At 38.7% G+C, this 21,269-nt stretch overlaps 1 protein-coding gene across 1 annotated transcript in view; it reads left to right on the forward strand.

Annotated features, from left to right (window-relative positions):
- The window catches only part of LOC140236839 (5'-3' exoribonuclease 2-like), a 100,810-nt gene that overhangs the window by 51,435 nt on the left and 28,106 nt on the right, over positions 1 to 21,269 (forward strand). Inside the window, exon 31 of the mRNA XM_072316779.1 lies at positions 19,608 to 19,632. Coding sequence (XP_072172880.1) covers positions 19,608 to 19,632 — 25 coding nt within the window. The remainder of the gene's footprint in view (positions 1 to 19,607; positions 19,633 to 21,269) is intronic.

The following is a 21,269-nucleotide window of genomic DNA, read 5'->3' on the forward strand; positions in this document are numbered from 1 at the left end:
TAATTCTTTGTGAAAGAATACATGTAGCAAATTTATCTATGCTATGTATACAACGTGTACATGTATGTCTAATACACTAAGCTTTGAATACAATTCTGTAGTACAAGGTATATGCCAAATAATATGACCTAGATCTTGTAAGTATTGCCATTTTTGAAGTGTAAAAAGTCTGCACAAATGGATTGCTCGATTGTTCCATACAATATTATAAAAAATAAATGTGATAATGTCATACTACTATAGAAATTTACTGAAATGTTCAATGGTGATATATATTTCTGATTATTCAATACTCCCATTGTTCTTGATATTTTGTAAGTATTATGATTAATACAGTATTGCGTGATCTTTCAAAGTTAAACATTCATCAGTATGTACATCAAAAAATTGATGGTTTTATCTCATTCAACTTTAATATCATTAATTATATCATGTATATAATTTGCATCAATATTTATATTATGAGACCTAAAGATCATATAATTTGTCTTTGTGTAATTAGTTTGTAGTTTATTCACTAAAAACCATGATTGCACTTTTCATATTTCAGTATTGACAAGTCAATTAATCATTGCAACATCTTTTCCTGGTTAAAAAGGGGGGGGGGGGGGCCGGTGTCATCAGCAAATAGAATTACAGATAAAATACCACTGATGGTCTTCTAGTGTAGTTATGCAAAATGTCCCTTGTGTTTGTATCAGACAATGCATTGCCATGGTAACCACACTTTTTACCCAAACCTTGTGGAACTCTGTGTCAACTCTGTAATTGTACAGTAAACTAAAATTATTCTGGCTCCAATTCGACAAGTGCACAAACTTGGTATTAACGTCATTGCCCTCATGACATCACATACTATAAAGCGACACTAGGGGCGGGGGTATTAATCACCTTCAGTGATAATTCTAGTTTATTCAACATCACACTGTTTCCTCATTTATTCAATATCACACTGTTTCTTCGTGCCAAATCGAACACGGTATGAAATCACTTTTGTAGACTGTTTCAGTCTTGTGTCTTTCAGTCTTTTTTGTCTTTTTTTTTTTAGCGTTAGTTTGGGACTCCCCCAAGTTGCTAGCAGCCTGTGTTTTGTAGGCCATTAGCAAAATGAAGCACACAGAAAGATTTTCAAATGGGATTAGATGAAAGTGTTTTTTCTTGCACTGAAAGCTGTTTTTTTGTTACTTTTGAAGGAAAAAAGCAAAGTTGAATTGGTAGGCGGAGACATCGGGGCTCCAGTCATGTGAAAAACAAAAAGCAGAAATTAGAATCGTCTTTGTGTCGGGAAGGTTGTGTCCGGTTCGTGGAGAATACTGCTGTATCTTTCACTCAATTGTCTTCCTTCAAAAGAGACTGACGTCCTGTGAGGCATAACATTTTACAATGGATACACAGCTACAGCTTTCTGCTGTTTGTTTTGGTGTTGTTACTGCGGGCCGAAGTAAAACCTTCCTGTCTATAGCTTATTTAAACTGTGTCTCGGGCATCTATTAGTGAACGCTTGCTCTTTTTTGTCACCTCCGTTTTCCTTCTTTTTTTTGGGGGGGGGGGGGGGAGGGGAGGGGGAATTTCAATGAGGACACAGTGATGTTTTGCCACCAAGTTGAAGCGCAGCGTGGTATTCTACCGGACACACACACACGGTAGTTGAGGATCCTGTCAGTCTTTCGTGCGATTGTCTCCTCCCTTTTATTCCACAGATTAAGCCTGTCCAGTAGCAGGCCTATATCTCCTTGTGCAGCCATTCACCCTTGTGTTATGCGTGTGTACATTGGTCTGAAGGAATTTATGCATGATCCAGTCAGAGGCTGGTATTGTGAAAGAGGAGAAGACGGTAATGGCAGTTATTAAAAGGGAGCTCTTGAGATGGATGACCGTTGTGGCGGCCATTGTCCGAGAGTGTAAACATGGAGGAGAGGAGAGAGTACCAGGGCTATTGTCCGGTTCCAAGCTCTGGACATACCGGAGGCCTTCTTGGTTTCAATTGTTACAGTGAAGATGTCCACAAACACAGGGCCAGACCCTACATGGCATTCTGAGACAGTGCTTCCACAGTATGAGTTTTATAAGTTTTTGGCCTTATTCCTACTCACTACCCCCCTTCTTTCCTCGTCCCTTTTTTTAATTTCCCCCCACCCCCCTCCCCCCCCCCCCCCCGCCCCTTTTGGGGGATCTTCCAAACCAAGTCACGAGGTCCAGTGTGAATTGGAGGAGGGGGTTAGAGATGCCTTCCTCCCCAGAGTTTAACTGGTCAGCTAGACACCAGATGATTACTTTGAGGGACAGTAAGGGACTGCAAGGGGGTTGGAGGTTTACCCAAGAGATTGGAAGAAGCTTGTCAATCACCCCAAAGAGCCTCTTCAGTCGCCACTTCTCCCTGCGCTGGAATGCCGACATGCATGTGCAAAAAACAGTCGATAGTGCAACGACCCAGCCAGCCTCTCCGTATCGGTGCTGTACTTTCACTGCGGGGTCACTCGCAGAAATGTCCGAATTGGCTCCAGTGGTGGGTTAAAATCTCGGGTGCATCAGTTATGTATGGAAGGAGTACTAGGCATCTGTTCAAGGTTGAATGCAATATTAGTCAATCCTCTCATGCGGCCTTAAAGTAGCTTTCACCCATCTTCAACCTGGTACTTGGAACTGTCTTCTTTTTTGTTTTCTCTTTTCCTTTTTTGGAAGTATGAAATGTAAGCCCTCTTTGCCACGATATCCTTGGAAATGAATAAAGCAATGGCCAGCTAATCTTGCCGTATCGAAATTTCACACCTGCCCCCCCCCCCCCCCAGTACTCAGTCCTATTCATTTGATATAATGTAGGCAAAATGAATTAAGGTGAATGCCAGTATTGTTGGGTAAACGTTTTTCAAATTGACAGTGCTATTTAGAGAAAGAGAAAAACCCTGGTAGGTGCAAAAGCCCTGGTAGGTGCAAATTCCAAGGTGTTTTTTTTTTTTTTTTATTGGATGTTCAGTTGCTTCTAAAACCTTTCAAATTTGTATGCATGTATTGCCAAGCCTCATTCCAGAATTCATCCTCTGAATGACTTTGTTCTTGACTGAGTTACAAGTATTTCATCAGAGGCAACATCTTTGAGGTTTATGTGGTGTTGTTTTGTGTGCTTTTTCTCTGGTATGTTCAAGCAGTAACTTCACTGGAAGGTCTAGTCTCTTTTCCATGTGATTTCACAATTATTAAGAGAATTATGTATAACATAGTAATGTAAGTTTGGATAAAAACTTTCTACTGTGTCTGAGGATATTTCTTTCTCATGAAAACTATTCTCATTCATAACATTAGGTCCAACCTGAACATAACCGTGTTCATATTTCATTTCTGATTGCATTTTTTTTTTTAAACAAGCAGAATGTGTGTGTGTGTGTGTGTGTGTGTGTGTGTGTGTGTTTGTATTGGAACTATGAACTTAAAGGCATTATTTACCATTTGCAGATGAAACAAAAACCTAGCTTTAGTGCTTCAAAATAAATCTAAAATGTGAGTTAGGCATATAAACAACCACCGTGAAAATTTTAATCAGGATAATCAATGTTAAGTATTGTTAAATATACAAAATGTGAACAATAGCTGTAATAAAATTGTTTTTAGACTAAACCATCTACAGTTATGGTTTATTAAGAAAAACAGTGATATCTTTCTATATTTTAGGTTTTATTGCAAAATGTTTTAAATATGATAGGATGTTTTGTGATACAACTGACCTACACATATGCATCAAATGTGATAACTCGAAATTTTTTTAAATCACTGCTCCCAAAGGTATAAACTGTATCTTTAACATGGCTGACCTCATCATGCAGTATTATCTAAAATTGCCTTGGCTGGATGATGTTACAGGTGCAAGCAAGAATGAAAGGCATGTGTGTGGAATAGGTTTCTCAAAAAAAGAACAACATACTCTTTTTAGTTGTTGGATTTTGGTGGAGGAGAATCAACTTTCTTCTTTTGTTGATTGCTTGTTCCAGTTTTGCCGTGTCCAACTCTCTGAACAAGGAAATTTTACTGACCTTATTTATACCCCCTTGAGTATGGATGTGATTTCTTAGCTCCGACTGATGGCATTGAGAAAATGGTGCAAAATCAGTGGCTAAAATGAAGCTAATAAATAAAACAGATACTTGTCACTATGTATATTTGTCATATGTACCTATCTTAGGCCTATCATCTGAAATATGCATTTGTATTCTTATCACTTTAGATGGATTAATGATGGTAGATTTGCACATTATCATGACCAGTAGTCATCCATCCATATCATTGTGCTAGCACGCAAGCCTTTGTTGTAAAACCGGCGCTACTGGAAGGCAGTGAAGGTGGATTTGGTTTCGGCCCCCGATTGTAGGCAATAATATGACCGATATTGATACCTCCAACAGCTACCACACTTTACTGATTAATCATTTGCTGCCACTCTCGTATTTTGTGCGGGAATGCTGGACGAGGTAGTCTCACATGACAGACGAGTCGTGATAAATATCGCGTCCAGAGCAATTTATCTCGGGGAATGGGTCACCCGAATGACGGAGTGTGCACCATATAACCCCAGCAATGAAATGTCCGAACTAGAGGGTTATCATTGTGAGCAGTGACATGAAGCAAAACCAATACGACCGCAAATATTGTGTCATTGAAAGTAGAAAGAGCGAGAGAGAGAGTAAGGGAGACACGAAGTGAGAGGAGAGAAAGATGGCAATTACACTTTCAATAATTACTGCGATGACTTTGATTGCTACAATCTATCTCGCTTTTGTTATGATAAAATGCACAAGGCACATTCATATATGACAAGGATCAACAGTGTGAGTTTGTAGAAACTTTCAGGATGCTAGAGTCTTTGATTTGGGCAAAGCATTAACGTCTAATAAACATATTTGATATTTTTTTTCCTTCCTCAGCAAGCTGGATCATTCACTTGAAAGGGGTGCTATCACCAGGTTCTTTTGAAGAGAGCCACACTCTCAAATAGGAAGTAGGGTAGATCTCAGTCACGTGAGAGACAACAAGCTTGGATATGACGGGTTCTGATGAGATTTAGAGGAATACACACATACTTGGTGCAACATCAACAGGTGTATTCTAAGCTTGTGTCTTGAATACGGAAAAGATGGAAAATAAAGAATATTAACTCGTTGAGTGTGTCTTGAATACGGAATGTAAAGAATCATATTAACCCGTTGAGGATGAGTCCCGAGTATGGTCGGGCAGGTGTCTATGGGAAATGTGTGTTGTAGCAAAATCAGCCCGTCCTCAACGGGTTAATTGGCCAAACTAGGAAATGTTTGCAACACCACTTCTTCTGTTACTCGTTCACTAGTTGGAGCGAAAGAAGGTCTAGATGCTTTCTTGAGACTGCGAAATGCATGAATGTCCACATTCTCTTTTGTTGCAGACAATCTGCACTCTTTGTTCAGTAAATCCATTAACTCTCAATCCCTACGCACCGGACAATGAGGGGGTTCCTTGTGGCCCGTTTGCAGGTGTTAAGTCCCTTTATTGTTTCCACATTAGCCCCTCATTGCCTACATGACACCACTGGAATTGGGGTACTTGAGCCCCTCTAGCTAGCGTCCCAAACGCCTCTGCCAATCGCAATTCTTTGCCCTTCGGCTGAAGAGGATCATTCCAACAGCCAGAAAACACCCTGCAAGACGGCCCATGAATGGGGAGGGACCGAGAAAAAACTGCTTGACACATTATATTGTTATCATCCGTTTGTTTCTCCGAGCATTTACTCCATTCATACTCTCTCTCTCTTTTACTTTTCATCCTTTCCCATCTCTCTTTCTATCATTTCTTATGTTTCTCTCCTTCCTCCTTGTATTTTTCTGTCGTGTTCCTTCATTACAGCCCGAGACTAGTCTTGGTTTCAGATTGTCATGATGCTGATAACTAAGCTTGGTAATTTAAGTAGTCACTGGAAGCCTGAGATAAGCAGCAGGTTCCTTGTCAGTGTTTTGCTTCTGTGTCCATCAAACATGTATGGCACAGGCTGATGCCTCATGACTGCATGTCTGCTTTCATTTCATGTTTGTCTCTTGATTTATGATTTGCCGTAACTTGACCCATTCTCTGCCGGGACTTTGAACAGCGTCCACACGCTGCTGTGGGGTTTTCCGTGCCAATCAGCACTTGAAGCAGCACACAAAGAGTTAACCTGTCGAGGTCGGGCTGATTTTTGCTGCAGCGCGCATTTCCCATAGGCACTTGCCCGAGTATACTCGGGACTGGTCTTCAACGGGTTTAAAGAACCCAGTGCCGAACAAGCCGTTGCATTTCACCACTCATTCAAATTCAACCCCCTCTTTCCCCCTCTCTCCCCCTCTCTCCTGCTCTCTCCATCTCTCTCCATCTCTCTCCCTCTCTCTCCTTCTCTCTCCCTCTCTCTCCTTCTCTCTCCATCTCTCTATCTGTCTCTGTCTTGGTCTGTGTTCCCGTGTATCTTTGCGTCCAGTATAACTCCCCCACTCTTGACTGGCACAAACAGCATAATCATGCACTTGTCTGCACCATCAGCATTCATCTGGAGGCCCACTCTTGGAAACACTAGAGTCCAGATTGTTGAGACCTCTCAACCGGGAGTGGCCCTTCTGGTAACTTTTCAAGATATGTCTCGCATGTCAAGCAAACAATTGTCTTTTCGCCCTTCTCAAAGGGTCTCTCCCCACCCCCACCCCCAACTCCTCAATACTATTAATCTGCGAGGACACTGTACAAAAGTCTCACCGTTCGACGCTCCACATCTGCAACGCTCGCCCCTGCTGGAAGAGTTCCAGCACCTATTTCCTCTTCAGTTTCTCTTCTGTGATTTATGTGATTTATGCGCAAGTTATATTTATGGTCCTTTCCATGTGTTCGCCATTTGTCTCTGCCACTCCTTACCCATTCTGGGAGCCAAACAACTATCAATTAATTACCGAAGCATACCTAACAGAAATTGCTTTTGTCATTAAAAAGCTTGTTTGCCAATTGCTCTGTTCTTACTTCCTTTGCTAAACTTTTAATAGTGGTGGATCCAGAGGGGGGGGGGGGGACGCACTGGGCGTGCACCCCCCCCCCCTTTAATTTTGTAAGGGCGCCTCCCCTTTAAGGAATTCCAGGATCCGTCCTTGATTAATGTTTATTTATATAAACTATCATTCATATTTATGGATTTGTTCATTTGTATTACTAATCATGATTATGTTTTTCTGGGTATAAATGAATGTGTATCTCAAAAATTTACCAGTACTTATCTATTAAATCGAGCTTAATGTCTGTCACTTTGCCAACAAACTTTTTAGAGTTAGGCAAAAAACCCACCTCAATTTGCAATGTATTATGATAAAAATATAAATATACAAGTGAATGTGTATGTCATAAATCTATTCCTCTAATTCTTGAGATCAAAGTCTCTTACTGAATGCCTTTAAATAGTCCATGTTCCAACAAGCTCCTTAGAGTTAGGCAGAAAACCCCTCAATTGGAAATGTATACCAAACTGGTATTTCATCTACTGGAGACACCTGACTAGTAGCATAGTTAGGCAAATTTTGCCAGTACACATTGTACATGTAAATTTTGAAGCTAAGTTGATTTTATGCCAAACATTTAAAGCAAACTCTTTGGATATTTCCCAAAGCAAGATAACAGTGTATTGAGAAGTGAATATATTTCATTGTCATGAAATGTGTGTGTTGTCCAGAAACATCTGGTTTGAAGAGCATTTAATGTAAAAGTTTTATTGTCAGGTTGAACTCCATACTGAAACTTGGTGATCAGAATTGGGTTTTTCATGGTGTTTGGCAAGAGGGTGAAAGAGATTTGGGTTGTTAACAGCAAATTTAAAGGGGATGGACAGCTATTATATACATTGTACTGTGAACCGCTCTAAAGCACTTTATAAAGTGTTTACATTCCCTATGTCAGAATGTACTGTGTATGCTGGCACTTCTCTGCCTTTTTCAACCTGATGTCCACTTTGGACCTTACATTCTTTTTTTTTTTTTAAAATAAAAAACCTGAAAGATCGAATGCAGATCTTTTTTTCTTTCATTTGTAGCTTACATCATCACCCACTTTAAAAAACTTTTGTGGCCCACCACTGGGCTGTGGCCCACTGGTTGAGAAGTGCATTATGCCATGCGTTTAGCAAGTCCAATATTTTGCACATTGGGATTGCCTGACGATTCGCGAATAGATAAATTTTCAATCATAGAGAACAGCAATGGACAGAGAAATTGGGAAGTGCGCGCATTTACACAGTGGGCACGCCAAAACTTGGGCCGACTAGACAGCATTATCACGCACCTAGTTCATTTACTGTGTACAGTCAGTACATACAGTATATGTTAGCATGTTTTTGCATTAGATTCTCAAATAGCTCCCGACTCCAGAAATTTGCAAATGATGACCCCTCAAATATGTACTCATAAGGTGCGGTCACATCAGATGAAGCTGCGCGTAGTTTCACTACTCCGTATTTTGCTTTGCGTACTTTGGCAGTGTGAGCGCAACCTTCTTGAGGTGTTACGAGTGAAACTTCCCGCGAACCTTCCTGCTTGCACTTGGGAAATTTCTCACCTGTGCAATTCTCACCTGACTGCAGTATATTGTAACTCAACTGGTTTTTATATTACCTGATTCTCTTCTTTCTGTAGATTGTTATTCAAGTTGTAAATTAGGTACCAGTCCCTGCAAATGATGATTGCACAAATACACTCTTAAAGGGACTGTACAGTACTGGTTGAGGTGGGGATTCATGTTTTGAACATTCCTAAGTGAGATAATGAAAAGCCTCTTATGAAATATGAAAGAGCATGTAATTTTAAGAAGGATTCAACGTTTATTTGATGAAAATTGGTTTTCAAATGGCTGAGATATTAAAAAAAGTGCTAATAATAAAAGGCGACATGCCACAACTTTATTAGGATCTTTTTGTTTCACCATGTTTTTGGATATCTCAGTCATTTCAAAACCGATTTTCATCGAATAAACTTTTGATACCCCTTAGAACTGCATGCTCTTTGACATCTCATAGAGTGGTTTCTGAATATCTCGCAAAACGTTAAAAGCTAAATCCTCACCTCGACCAGAACTGTACGCACCCTTTAAAGACAAAGAAAAAAAATCTTATGATGCAACTATATACGAGGTTGTCCTGTTTATCAGATTCTGTATCATTATAGCCCCAGCTCCTCCCTTGCCCACAGTCCTTCAGCTTTGGAAGCATCGTATAGTTATGCTCAAGTGCCGCAGAGAGCAGATGCAAACCAGAGTATTTCTGCAAAACTCATTTCACCGTCATTAGAAGAGAAATATGCTATTAGTTTGCAAGTACCCCTTGTACATTTGTACAATATTCAAATACTTTGTTGGCGAGTAGTTATAGTTTTCCACTCGAAACTCGGTTACAAACGGGACTAATTTTCCTCGCGAGGGTCCAGGGATGCTCTCGAGCCTCCCCCTTCAATCACATCGTCGTTCTCGTCTGCATCGCTACGGGCAACTTGTTGGAGGAGTAATTAGTCTTTGATAACACACTATTATTGTAGGCTAGCCATCAGCTTCCCTCCTCCCAAGTGGTGTAGTGAAATGGATTCCATTCTTCCCGCCGAACGCCCAAAGTCTCCGTCTTGATGACACGGACTTCAGAGCTTCAAGGAGCCTCTTCATCAACGAGCCATCTTTTGTTGTCGGGCAGAAAAACATTTACACTCAAGAATGTCTCATCGCAAGGGATTCGAGATTTGTATCCTTGGGCCCCCCAGAAAAGTTCAGCATTAGATGAACCATGAAATATTGCTCAGATGTGGATATGATTCTGGAAGTTATTTTTCCTACTTTGCTGATAACTACAGATTTGGTAATATGGCTGCAGAGTGTTATAGTTTTCTCTGTTCTTTCAAAAGAAATGAATATCCTTGAGATCTGTTGAACTAGTTAGTTTGTGATGTAAGGAAATTGATTGCTCTATTCGAATTATTCTCTTTCTTTTGCATTTCACAATACAGACTTATGTTGTTGTTATATGGCCACTGGATATTAGTCACAGAACACAACAGATAAAAAAAAAAAAAAATGGAACAACGGGAATAACTGGAAAGCTAGAAAAAAAAAGTACATGTGCATCAATAACAGCTAAGAAAGCTTGTGATCAACCTAGCAGCGTGCATTCATACTAAGTGATTAACAAGTATGGGAAACAGAAATCAAATAGACCAATGAAATGATTCTTGCACATCACGAAGCTAGTGGGTGAGAAATGTCTGAAAGAACGAGATGACATAATATAGAAACCAACCTGTTGGTGGTGCTCTTTGATACTTGTTCATATTAAAATGTTTTGTGGTAGTACATTCATAGCCAATGTGTAGATGAGGTGAAATGTTATTCAAGGATTCAAACCATCACATCTGGGAAATTGCAGTTTTGTCTTTTTTTTTTGGCACCTGAATTTCACTGGCCGTCTCATTGAGGGGAGATACTTGATAGAGGTGGTTAAATCTGTATAATCTGCCTAAAATCAGAAAGAAATAAAAAAATTGATAATCAAAAAATGTAAATAAAAACCAAACCCCATGCCTGTTTGTGAGAGAAAAAGTAACTAATCTTTTTGAATATATTTCCATTTTAAGAATCAGATATCAGTTTGTTTGTTTGTTTGTTTGTTTGTTCATTTTCCATCTGAGAAGATGGCTGGATAGCCCATATTCAGCTATGTTAAGCTGGTCTTCCATGGGGTCCAGTCAATTGTGTTCTTGAGACTTTTCACATTTCTTTAAACAAACTGTTCTATGATGAAACTCAAAGGGCTCATGTGGAAAAATTAAAACTGTGCTGCCTTATGGATTGCTGAGTAGTAAAACTTGTAAAATAGAAAGAAAGAGACCATAAAAGTGTGGTTGAGGAGAAAATTTCCTCATTCATGTAAAGGAAACGCATTACCCTGTAAATTGTGTAGATATCACGTATTGTGTGCCTGAGTGACCTTTGTGGGTTTTTTCTGTGTTTTATTTTGTTTTAAGTGCTCTGTGTTTCTCTGAAACCTTGTTAATTGATGAAGCCATCATGTTTTGTACATATTTTTTATTTATTTTTGTTTGTTTATTTATTTATTTTTTTTTGGGGGGGGGGAAGGGGATAGATCTAAAATTGTATTAGCATACCAAAATGGGCTCTCATTGTCAAGGCTCAGTTTGGAGCATGACGCTTAGAAAATGTTGTAATGGATATAGTCCAGATAATTACTGGAAAGAGAAAGAAATATTTGTCTGTCAGTAGAAACAATGTTCTGACATTACATTTTATGCAATTTGTTGAAAAGATACATTCCAGGAATTGTAGTAATTCTCTCTTTTTTAACTCTCAGCTTGCTTAGCCTTTTTCCTGAGAAAAACAAAAACTTATGAAACTTTCTGTCATTGAAACTTCTGAGAAAGACCCTGAAACTGCAAAACAAAACAAAAAAACCCCCAAAGATTAAAGAGAAATAAGATTAAAAATCAGTTTAAAAATCAATGCAACTTCAAAAGAGGAACATCAGAGCTAAATGGTATACACATATCAATATATTTTATTATCACCTAAAGATTGATTAGGAATGCACCAGTGCTGGTGACAATAGTTTTAAGTGGTCAGACATGTTCTGCATACAAATTGATACCAGATTAGTAACTATTCTATTTTACGGGGTTTGAGTGTTTGTACAGCTGTAGTGTCCTTGGCTTAGCACTCGCCTTAATTAGTTTTTTATGCATATTTCTACTGTGATTTTTGTTAAGTGGGTTATGTGATGAGATATGAACTCTTACTGGCGACGGTAATGTGGTAGTGAAGTTATATTACCTGCCACAACAATGTGTGATACGCTCATCGATAGCTATAAGATTTATAACTAGGAGTACTCAAGAGGTGTTGTGATATAAATGCAAGGTGCTCTCTAAGTACCATGTCATCTTCTCGACAAAAGATTCTGTAGATCGTGAGAGGATTTGGAATGAGTGACGTCCGTCGTGGAGTTGTATTTTTCTCTTCTTGATGCAAATTGTAAGGGAATCATGGTCATTTTGCCAAGGTAAAACAATCCCATTTGCGAGTATTCATAGCTCCACAGCTCCCCCGCAGGGAGAGTGTTAGTCAAAAAGAAGGAGCAGAAAACAGCATAATGCAAACTGAACGGACAGGCCAGGTGTCAATCTTTTTGATTGGCATGGCTGAGTGTTTGTTCCCGCCCATACAGCCATGAATAGGCTGATCCCGGCAAACCTCTGCTCTTCAATGGCTCAACGGGGACTGGACCAGCCCTCGTAATTAGTAACCTTTGTCTCCCGCTGTTGAGGGGGGTAAACAAGGGGATGCGCCCTGGGAGAAAGGGGGCTGAGGTTTTTTTCTGGTGCGGTGTGTGGGGGCTACGGCTTGGCAAACTTTGTTCTGCCGATTAGTGGCTGTTACCATTAGTATAATCCCCACATTGCCCTACTCTCTGGGCCTTATCCTTTCTACATCCACTTTCGTCTTTGGCAACTCTCTCCTCAACATGCACAATGATGCGTTTGATTCTTGATGCTTCTCTCAGAAGAAGTAGTGTAATTGCGAGGGATGAGATGAAAGCGATGTCCCTATGTGTCTTGAGCATACACACAGATTTTAAGATCACGTTTGATAGGGTCCAAGGGAAAGATGTTTCACAGTGTGGTGTTTTGATTTTTTTTTCTGTGTTTCATTATTTCATTATTTATTATGTTTTTGAAAGCCAGGTATTTGATGAAGTCAAATGAAATAAATAAATGCATCTTCAGAAGTAGGGTATTTACTGTGGCGTTAGTTTACAATGTTTAAAGGGAACGCAAACCCAAAGAGCAATGTGGATTGAGTGGAAGCAGCAACATTAGTAGAACACAGCAGTGAAACTTTGAAGAAAATCGGACGATCGATGCAAAAGTTATGAATTTTTAAAGTTTTGGTGTTGGAACCGCTGGATGAGGAGACTACTAGAGGTTATGACCTATGAGTGGACAACAATATAAAGAAAATATAAAGAAAATTCTACAAAAATTCATTTTTCATGAAAATGACAAATTCCATCAACTTTATACTGACATATGTTAAGGGTAGCAATTATTCCCCCTGCTCTCTGAAAGCGGTTAGCCAAGTACTCTTTGTTCTACTAATGTTGCTGCTTTCACTCAATCCACATTGCTGTTTGGGTTTCCGTTCCCTTTAAGATTTGGAATTCCATCCTACACACTGTTTTTAGTAAGGGTTTCCCGAAGTTGCTTGATTTACAGATTCATTTGTCACTGGGCAGGTCTACACTCTGCAGTAACTGCACTTCTACTGACAGGAAATGTGTGTGGCTGTTGGATACTCAGGCATGAAATCACTTTGTTTCATTCACTCCAGATCATAATCAGCTGATAAATCTTGAAGAATGTGCCCATATCTCTTGCACTTAGGACAGGCAGTGCAGTCATTAAATCATATTTGACTGTGAATTTGAGCCGTTTGAGATGTCAGTCAAGGGTGAAACATTTTTTTTTTGCTCTTTATTTTCACTGAAATAAAAAAGAAAAGTCTTTGATTTTATCCACCTATCTTGAAGGGTTCCTGGGTGTATTGCGTATTGTGAATTTCATGGCACCAGAAATCTCATAATTGTGTCAGTCACTTTACCTGCAATCTTAAGCGTGAGTTTCATCGTCAAAGCAGATGATTCTCAAAATGAAATGAAATGCACAATAATGCTTTGATTACTTCATTGAAATGGTAACTGAAATGTTCCAGCTCAGCTTACTACTCACAGTAACCACAACACTGAACAATTTTGACTTCTTATATTGATTAGGTGCACACTGGTTTTGATTTTCAGTACTTATCGCATTTATACACTGTATCTATTTTTTTTTTTTTTGTATTTGTATTTTGGTATTTTTGTATTATTTTGGTCTAAATATTAATTGTCCGGTAAACTGTGCGCTTAGAAACATCTGTATTAAGCGCCTTATAAATGTATTGTATTATTATTATTATTATTGTTATTATTATTATTATTATTATTATTATTATTATCATTATTAGTATTATTATTATTATTATTATTATTATTATTATTATTATTATCATTATTATTATTATTATTATTATTATTATTATCATTATTATTATTATTATTATTATTATTATTATTATTATTATTATTATTATCATTATTATTATTATTATTATTATTATTATTATCATTGTTATTATTCAGTTTGTTAATATCATCTTTCCATTCCCCCCCCCCCCCACACACACACACACACACACACACAACCAGCAACCTACAGGATGCTGCATATTTTTTGATTTTTTGATTTTTGATTTTTTTAAACTTGCCTGGTCAGGCAAGCAGACTTTAAATTGTTACATGATACTTCCCAAACATGAAATTTACTCGCCCAAAAAGAAAGTCCAAAAGATAAGAGACTTGTATGGAAAATCACCTGTAAGTCAAGTGCTTAATCGCACACAATCATCTGAATTGGGGCTTCTTCACATAAGTGTTGGAAAGTTGCTGAAATGAAATTGAAAGTACATTGCATTACTAATCGGGCCTATCTGTGTTCATTTTGTGGGTTTGTAAAGGGGGAAAAGTGAAAAAAGGATGGCTCTAAAACTCTTTGCTTGCCAAAGCACTTGCTCGACTTTGGTTTTCACGTGCCCCAGACAGTTGGGCAAGCGGTTATGTAGTTCTTTGAATCATGGAATCGGATGCTGTGGATCAATTCGCCAAGACCTGTTTCATCATCACAAGGCTCATCACCAGTACTGCAGAAGAAAAGATATAAAGCCAGAGTGAGAAAGATCCTTTTCGTCCCGATGGTGCTTTGGTAACTATGCCAGGAGAAGATTAATGATCCGCAGGATTATCCCAGAGATGTATGAGGCCCTAAGGTGACCGCGGCTAAGCTGAGGAAGAATGAGTGACAGTCCGTGACACTGTGTTAGCGGTGGTCAGTAATGACCGCCCACCCCCCTACTATACTGCCCCCCTTTCTCTCCGAGATGCCCGCTGTCTGGCTTTTGTTGTGGTCTGGACACTGTCCGGTAACGGATTGTGAGGTGTTGGCCTGTTGGTCAACCAAACCTCAACCTCAAGTGGACACCCACTTTGTAAGGAGGGATGCTGGCAAGGTGATGGTCAAAGAGTCTCCCTCATTTCTTCCATCTCTTTAATAGCACTCCAACTCAATCCAAACACTCTTTTCTTCTGGCAGCTCTCTTACATGCATTTTTATCATATGTATATTAGTATAAAACAAGAATTAGGGGCATTATAATTATTTTCTTATTAATCTTTTATGTGTTTTTTTTTTTTTGGGGTGGGGGGGGGGGGGAGGCATTTTCATTGGTAAATAGGCCTGCATCAAATTTAGTGAAAGTACATACCCATTTGATTCAACAAGTTTAAAAAGTAATAAAACATACTGGTCAAGGAAGTAATGGTGACCCAGTAAATTACTCACCACACATTTTTCATTTATACTTTGTTCAAACTTTGCATAGTTTGAATGCTCTGGGCTCTGTTTTATGAAGAGTTATCATTAGTTGATTTAATAACTAATAAATAGTTATACCCCCGCCAAACGAAGTTTGAAAGGGGTATATAGGAATCAGCGGACGGTCAGGCGGTCGGGCGGTCGGTCGGGCGGTCGGTCGGGCGGTCGGTCGGGCGGTCGGGCGGTCGGTCCGTTGCAAATCTTGCGTCGCGAACTACTTCCTCAGTTTTCAACCGATTCCCATAAAACTTGGCACAGATGTGTGCCTTGGGTTGTAGATGTGCAAGACGTATTTTTTGACAGTACCCAAAAGTACGTTGCCATGGTAATGGCATATTATGGGCAAAAATGGGTACAAATCTTGCGTCGCAAACTCCTCCCACAGTTTTTGACCAATTTTTATGAAATTAGGTACAGATGTTCATCTGAATATGTTAATGTGCAAGACACATATTTCCGCAGTGGCAAAAAGTGCATTGCCATGGTAACGGCATGTTATTGGTAAAATATAGGGCAAAATGCTTCATGGCAAAACTGCTTCATCAGTGTTCTTCCAATTCTCATGGAATTCATATTGAATGTTTGTCTTAGGATATAGGTCAGCATGACACATTTCTTGACAGTGACAAAAAGTATGTTGCCATGGTAACACGCTCACATATTATGAACCAAAATGATGGAAAATTTTGTATTGCAAACTACTTCCTCAGTTTTTGCCCAATTTCCATGAAACTTGGTACAGATGTGTGCCTTTGTTGTAGATGTGCAAGACGCATTTTTTGACAGTACCCGAAAGTACGTTGCCATGGTAACGGCATATTAATGGCAGAAGATCAAGGAAAGATCTTGCGGATTTAACTACTTCCTCAGTTTTTTGACCAAAGCTTATGAAATGTGGCACACACCTTGATCTTGGTGGGAAGATGTGGAAGACATATTTTTCGGACGTGTTGGAAGCTGCGTTGCCATGGTAATGGCATATAAATGGCAGAAGATCGAGGAAAGATCTTGCGGATTGAACTACTTCCTCTGTATTCGACTGAAGCTCATGAAATGTGGCACACACATTGGTCTTGGTGGGAAGATGTGCAAGACATATTTTTTGGACATGTCGGAAGCTGCGTTGCCATGGTAACGGCATATTAATGGTGGAAGATCAAGGAAAGATCTTGTGGATTGAACTACTTCCTCAGTTTTTGACAAAAGCTTATGAAATGTGGCACACACAATAGTCTTGGTGGGAAGATGTGCAAGACATATTTTTCGGACGTGTCGGAAGCTGCGTTGCCATGGTAACGGCATTTAAATGGCAGAAGATCAAGGAAAGATCATTCCTTGGATAAGACTGTCGTCACGGGGCGGGGGTATTAATCACCTTAAGTGATATTTCTAGTTAATTTCTGTGGTAAGTCTATATCAGCCTGTGTGGGAAGGAAATTTATAATCAATTATATCTTTTGAAAAAAACGGGGCCCTGGTGTTATAAAGTTGATTTGACTGTGAATCCTGGAAGCTTTCTTCTTTCTCAAATTTATAGTTTTCCGGTTCTTAACCCCTAGTAATTGTTTGCCGTAAGAGAGTGTATGCATCCTAAGGGCAATCTAGCAAGTGACTGTGTTGTTGTGCTGTTCTGAATTATGTGGCAGCAACTATGGTCTGTCATGTTATGACTGCATTTTCTCATACGCAGATTGGAATGATGATTGTTATTCACATCAGTCAATACATGAATAATGCAATTTCCTGAAATTTGGTCATTCGGATGTACGGTCAGCTAGACATATCTAACATGAAAGAGTGACTTCTGTGTTTGCTTGTTTTTTCATTTGTTTGTTTTGTAAAATCATTTTTTTAACGTGTCATATTCATAGATTTAGATTCAAGATTAGGCGGAAGCTGAAGGCACTGGACTATAGTGTATGTATGTACATGTGTGTGTGCGTATTACATATGTGTGTATGTTTGTACTGATTGATCTTATAAATGAGACGTGTGCTCTTGTGGAAAATTACTTTTTTAGAAATCAGAAAAACAAAAGTAATATCAGTAAGAATTTTAATACAACACAATAGCAGTGAGACAAATAGTTGAGATATTTCACTTCGAAATGTTATCAGCTGGTTTGAGGTGAGTTATTGACACATCAGAAATGCCATCTTGGCCCCTTGACTGTATCGTCACTGGCATACAACTTTTGCTGGGCTTTCTGCACTATTGGAAGTAGTTGCTCTTCAGTTATTTTAAACTTTCTCTAAAGAGATTTGTCAGAACTTCACGACCATGCCATGTCATGTACAGAGTCATTAATATTTCCTGGTCCAAGAAACAAAGATTCAAGTGTGACATTTGTCATTCAAGGCTGATTAACAGATACGAAGAACAATACTTCAGTCACGTGATCAAAAGTGACTCGCTCACGATGGCTGAGGGTAGCTGCGTAGAATTCAAAGATGGATATGTATCTTCATAGTATCCGTCCAAGATCCAATCATTTTTTGTGGTTGGTTTGCTGTATGCTTCTCTACTGTCAGTCACAATTGTGTAAAACCCAAATTTTTCACATGCATGAAACTTTCATGAATTTCTCTAGGAACCAACATTTGGGAGAATAAATTGAGCATGAAATTTCTCGCCTGCACAAGTCATTGGATGCCAGGGGCCATTCGTGAAAGTTTCATGCTGTGTAAAAAGGCCACCAGCTTCAATTTGAAAAAAAGTTTCATACCGCTAATGTTTCTGGTTTTATAGTAATTCTCTTTTTTATGCACAGTACTCTGTGTATTGGAGAAAAAAAATAATGAACCACAGGATTGATTTCTGTTGTAGCCCACAGTGGCTAACCATGCACTGCTCAGACTTTCAATGACTGCAACTTTCTGGAATAACATAGAAAACATGAAAATCGAAGAAAAGCTCAGTCCTTTCATTGACCATGCTATGCATGATGAAGAGAAAAGTGGAAGTACAGCCAAATCTATCCAAGTCGAATCTGTTTGCAGAGAAGAACATGCTTTTTCATTGTGTTTTGGTCTGAGAATTTACTTCAACCTAGGCAGATACTGCCTTCTGCAACTGCAGTCTATGCAGACTTGACTATTGCTGGAACTTAGAAGTTATAATCTTACTTTTTTCTTCTGTACTTCAGTATAGGTTGCATCCTTGCTTCTTTTTAACTTTCATAGGCGGGGCAAGACTATTGCCTTATCCAAGATAGTAAACCAGTGGTGATGGTCCATGATTTTATTTTGTACTCTGACATGCGGACTTTCCCCGTGCAATTTTGGTCTACATAACATATTTCGATAGAAGTACATATCGTCAGAATTGTCCAACACACAAGCAGTACGAACAGAGCTAGGAGAAAATTTTAAAAACAAAAAGGGAAGATAAACTTGCAGAAATCGAATGCCATAGAGGGATAGCTGGTATTTATAAACAAATAAAAAGGAACATAAACTTGCCGAACACTGGTTCAGTGTACTGATAGAGGAATAGCTGACCATTGTGGTGAAAGGTTGCATTGTAAGATAAGATAAAATTGTAATACAGTTGCAATTGATATGAATTCATGTAGATTTATTAGAGTGATATTATACAATTGGAAGTTTGTGACAGTGATAGGAATCAGTGTGATAGAAAATCCTTTTGTTTTTCCCCATCTTGATCAGGACTTTTTAATGTTCTAAATCCCATACATGTTTTATGTGTCCCTAATTATCATGTGATATCATGCAACGAGAAAATAAACTCAACCAATGTTCCATTATAAATTTTTTACCCAGTGTTATATAAAACTTCAGCACCCATGTCATTTTCTGTATTTAAGTGCTTTAAAATAAAAGCTAAAATTTGAATATTTGGAAAATTGTGTATATGGAGTATGCATGAATATTGATGAGGAGAGAGAGAGACAGACAGACAGATAGACAGAAAAGAGTGACAAAGAAGAGAAAATGGGTGTTTTTTCTACCTGATTGTGCCTATGAAATATTGCTTGCCTTATGTATGAACAGACAGTATGCCAACAGATGATTAATCACCAATTTTGTTTTTTTGTTGTCGTTTCTGCAGGTCGCTACAACACAGGCTACAACAGGTGAGATTGTGTTTTATTCTTCTTCACAAACTGTATCTTACTGATCTACACATGTTGTGAGGGCATATTGGAGAAAACAACAACAGCAACAGCAAATAATGAACATTAAAAAATCCTGAATTTATTATAGTATATCACTTGTAACAATGAATTTGTGTTGTTACAAGTGATATACTGTAGTGAATATTTTTCCTCTTCATAAATACTTGACTGCCATGGATAGGTGTTTCTGTACTGGTGTATCTTTACAGATATACAATATGCAGTTTACTTCAGTGAATTCAATACATGGATGTCTGAATAAATGTAAAAAGACACGGCTGTTGCTCATTGCATTTCTCCAGTCATAATTAGATGGTCAGTATTCCCTTGCATATTTGGAGGTCACATAGCATTTTCTTTCTTACTGAAAATTGTTTTTGCACTTCTTTTTCATCAGTAATTTTGAATGTGTGTTTATAATTGCATAGAAAATATTCTTTTATTAGAGATCTTAGCCATATTTTGTGTCTGTCTTTTTTTTTTTTTTACACAACAAAAGAGAGTATTTTGTTATGGAAATTTAAAACAGAGTTACAGCTGTGGATTCTCTTCTGCCTGACAAAGTGTGCACTCCAACACAGTAGCGCAAAAAAAAAAAAAAAAGTTCTAACATCTTCAGCTGTTTTGCACCCAGAACTATCCTTTCTGACTGCTATGGAAGACAATTGATCTTTCTATTGTTCTGCATGCATCAAGTGGATGTGAAATTTGCATTTGATTTTTGTTTGTACGGTCAAGAGAACAAAGAGCAGAATTTTCATGCTTTCAATTCAGAATGTCGTTTGAAATAAAAAGGCATGGCAATGCTGGAAAGTTTGGGCCGTAAGAGAAAAGTATCAGACAGACACATTGTCCTGTTTGTGCTGCATCGGTAAGCGAGAAGACCGTGGGCCGGTTGTTAGCAACTTCAGTGACCAACTCAAGGCCAACTCATACCTTTACCTTTTCTGCTCTGCCCTGCTGTGAAGTGTTGGTCAAGTGCCCTCGGGTGTGGGCCACCAAACATACATGTCTGCTGGTAGTAGCAGCATCGTCGGCTAATGAGAAAAGAGCACCAACCCACCCATTGAGGCCGCAATTCACTGGGAACGACAAAAGTGCGCCGATTGGATTTGAAAGACGAGGGGCGACCCTTATCATTTGTTAATGCTCTGAGCCTTTCAATGGGCATCACATGAACATCTGTTTGGAAGAACAGCAACGTTGAGATTGCAGTTGAGGATTACCTTGGATGTTGAACAACCACACCTCTCTTCCATATTTCTCTTTTTCTCTTCCCCCTTTCATTCTCCCTCCCCACACTTTTCCTTAAAGGGATGGCTTAGTTTTAGTTTAGATGGGGGATTCATCCAGAGTTGAACATTTAGAAACCACTTCTAAAATATCAAATAACATAAGATTCTAGGGGGAATTCACAGCGATAGTATTTGATGAAAATTGGTTTTGAAATGGTTGAGATATCCTAAAACATTGAAGTAAAACAAAGTGGTCTTAATGAAAGATGGGTTCCACCTTTCATTAGGACCTTTGTTTCTTGATATATCAGCCGTTTTAGAACCAACTTTAATCAAATAGAATTTGAATTCCTCTTAGAA

Source organism: Diadema setosum, chromosome 1, assembly GCF_964275005.1.
Source record: "Diadema setosum chromosome 1, eeDiaSeto1, whole genome shotgun sequence".
In the NCBI taxonomy this organism is placed as follows: Eukaryota; Metazoa; Echinodermata; class Echinoidea; order Diadematoida; family Diadematidae; genus Diadema; species Diadema setosum.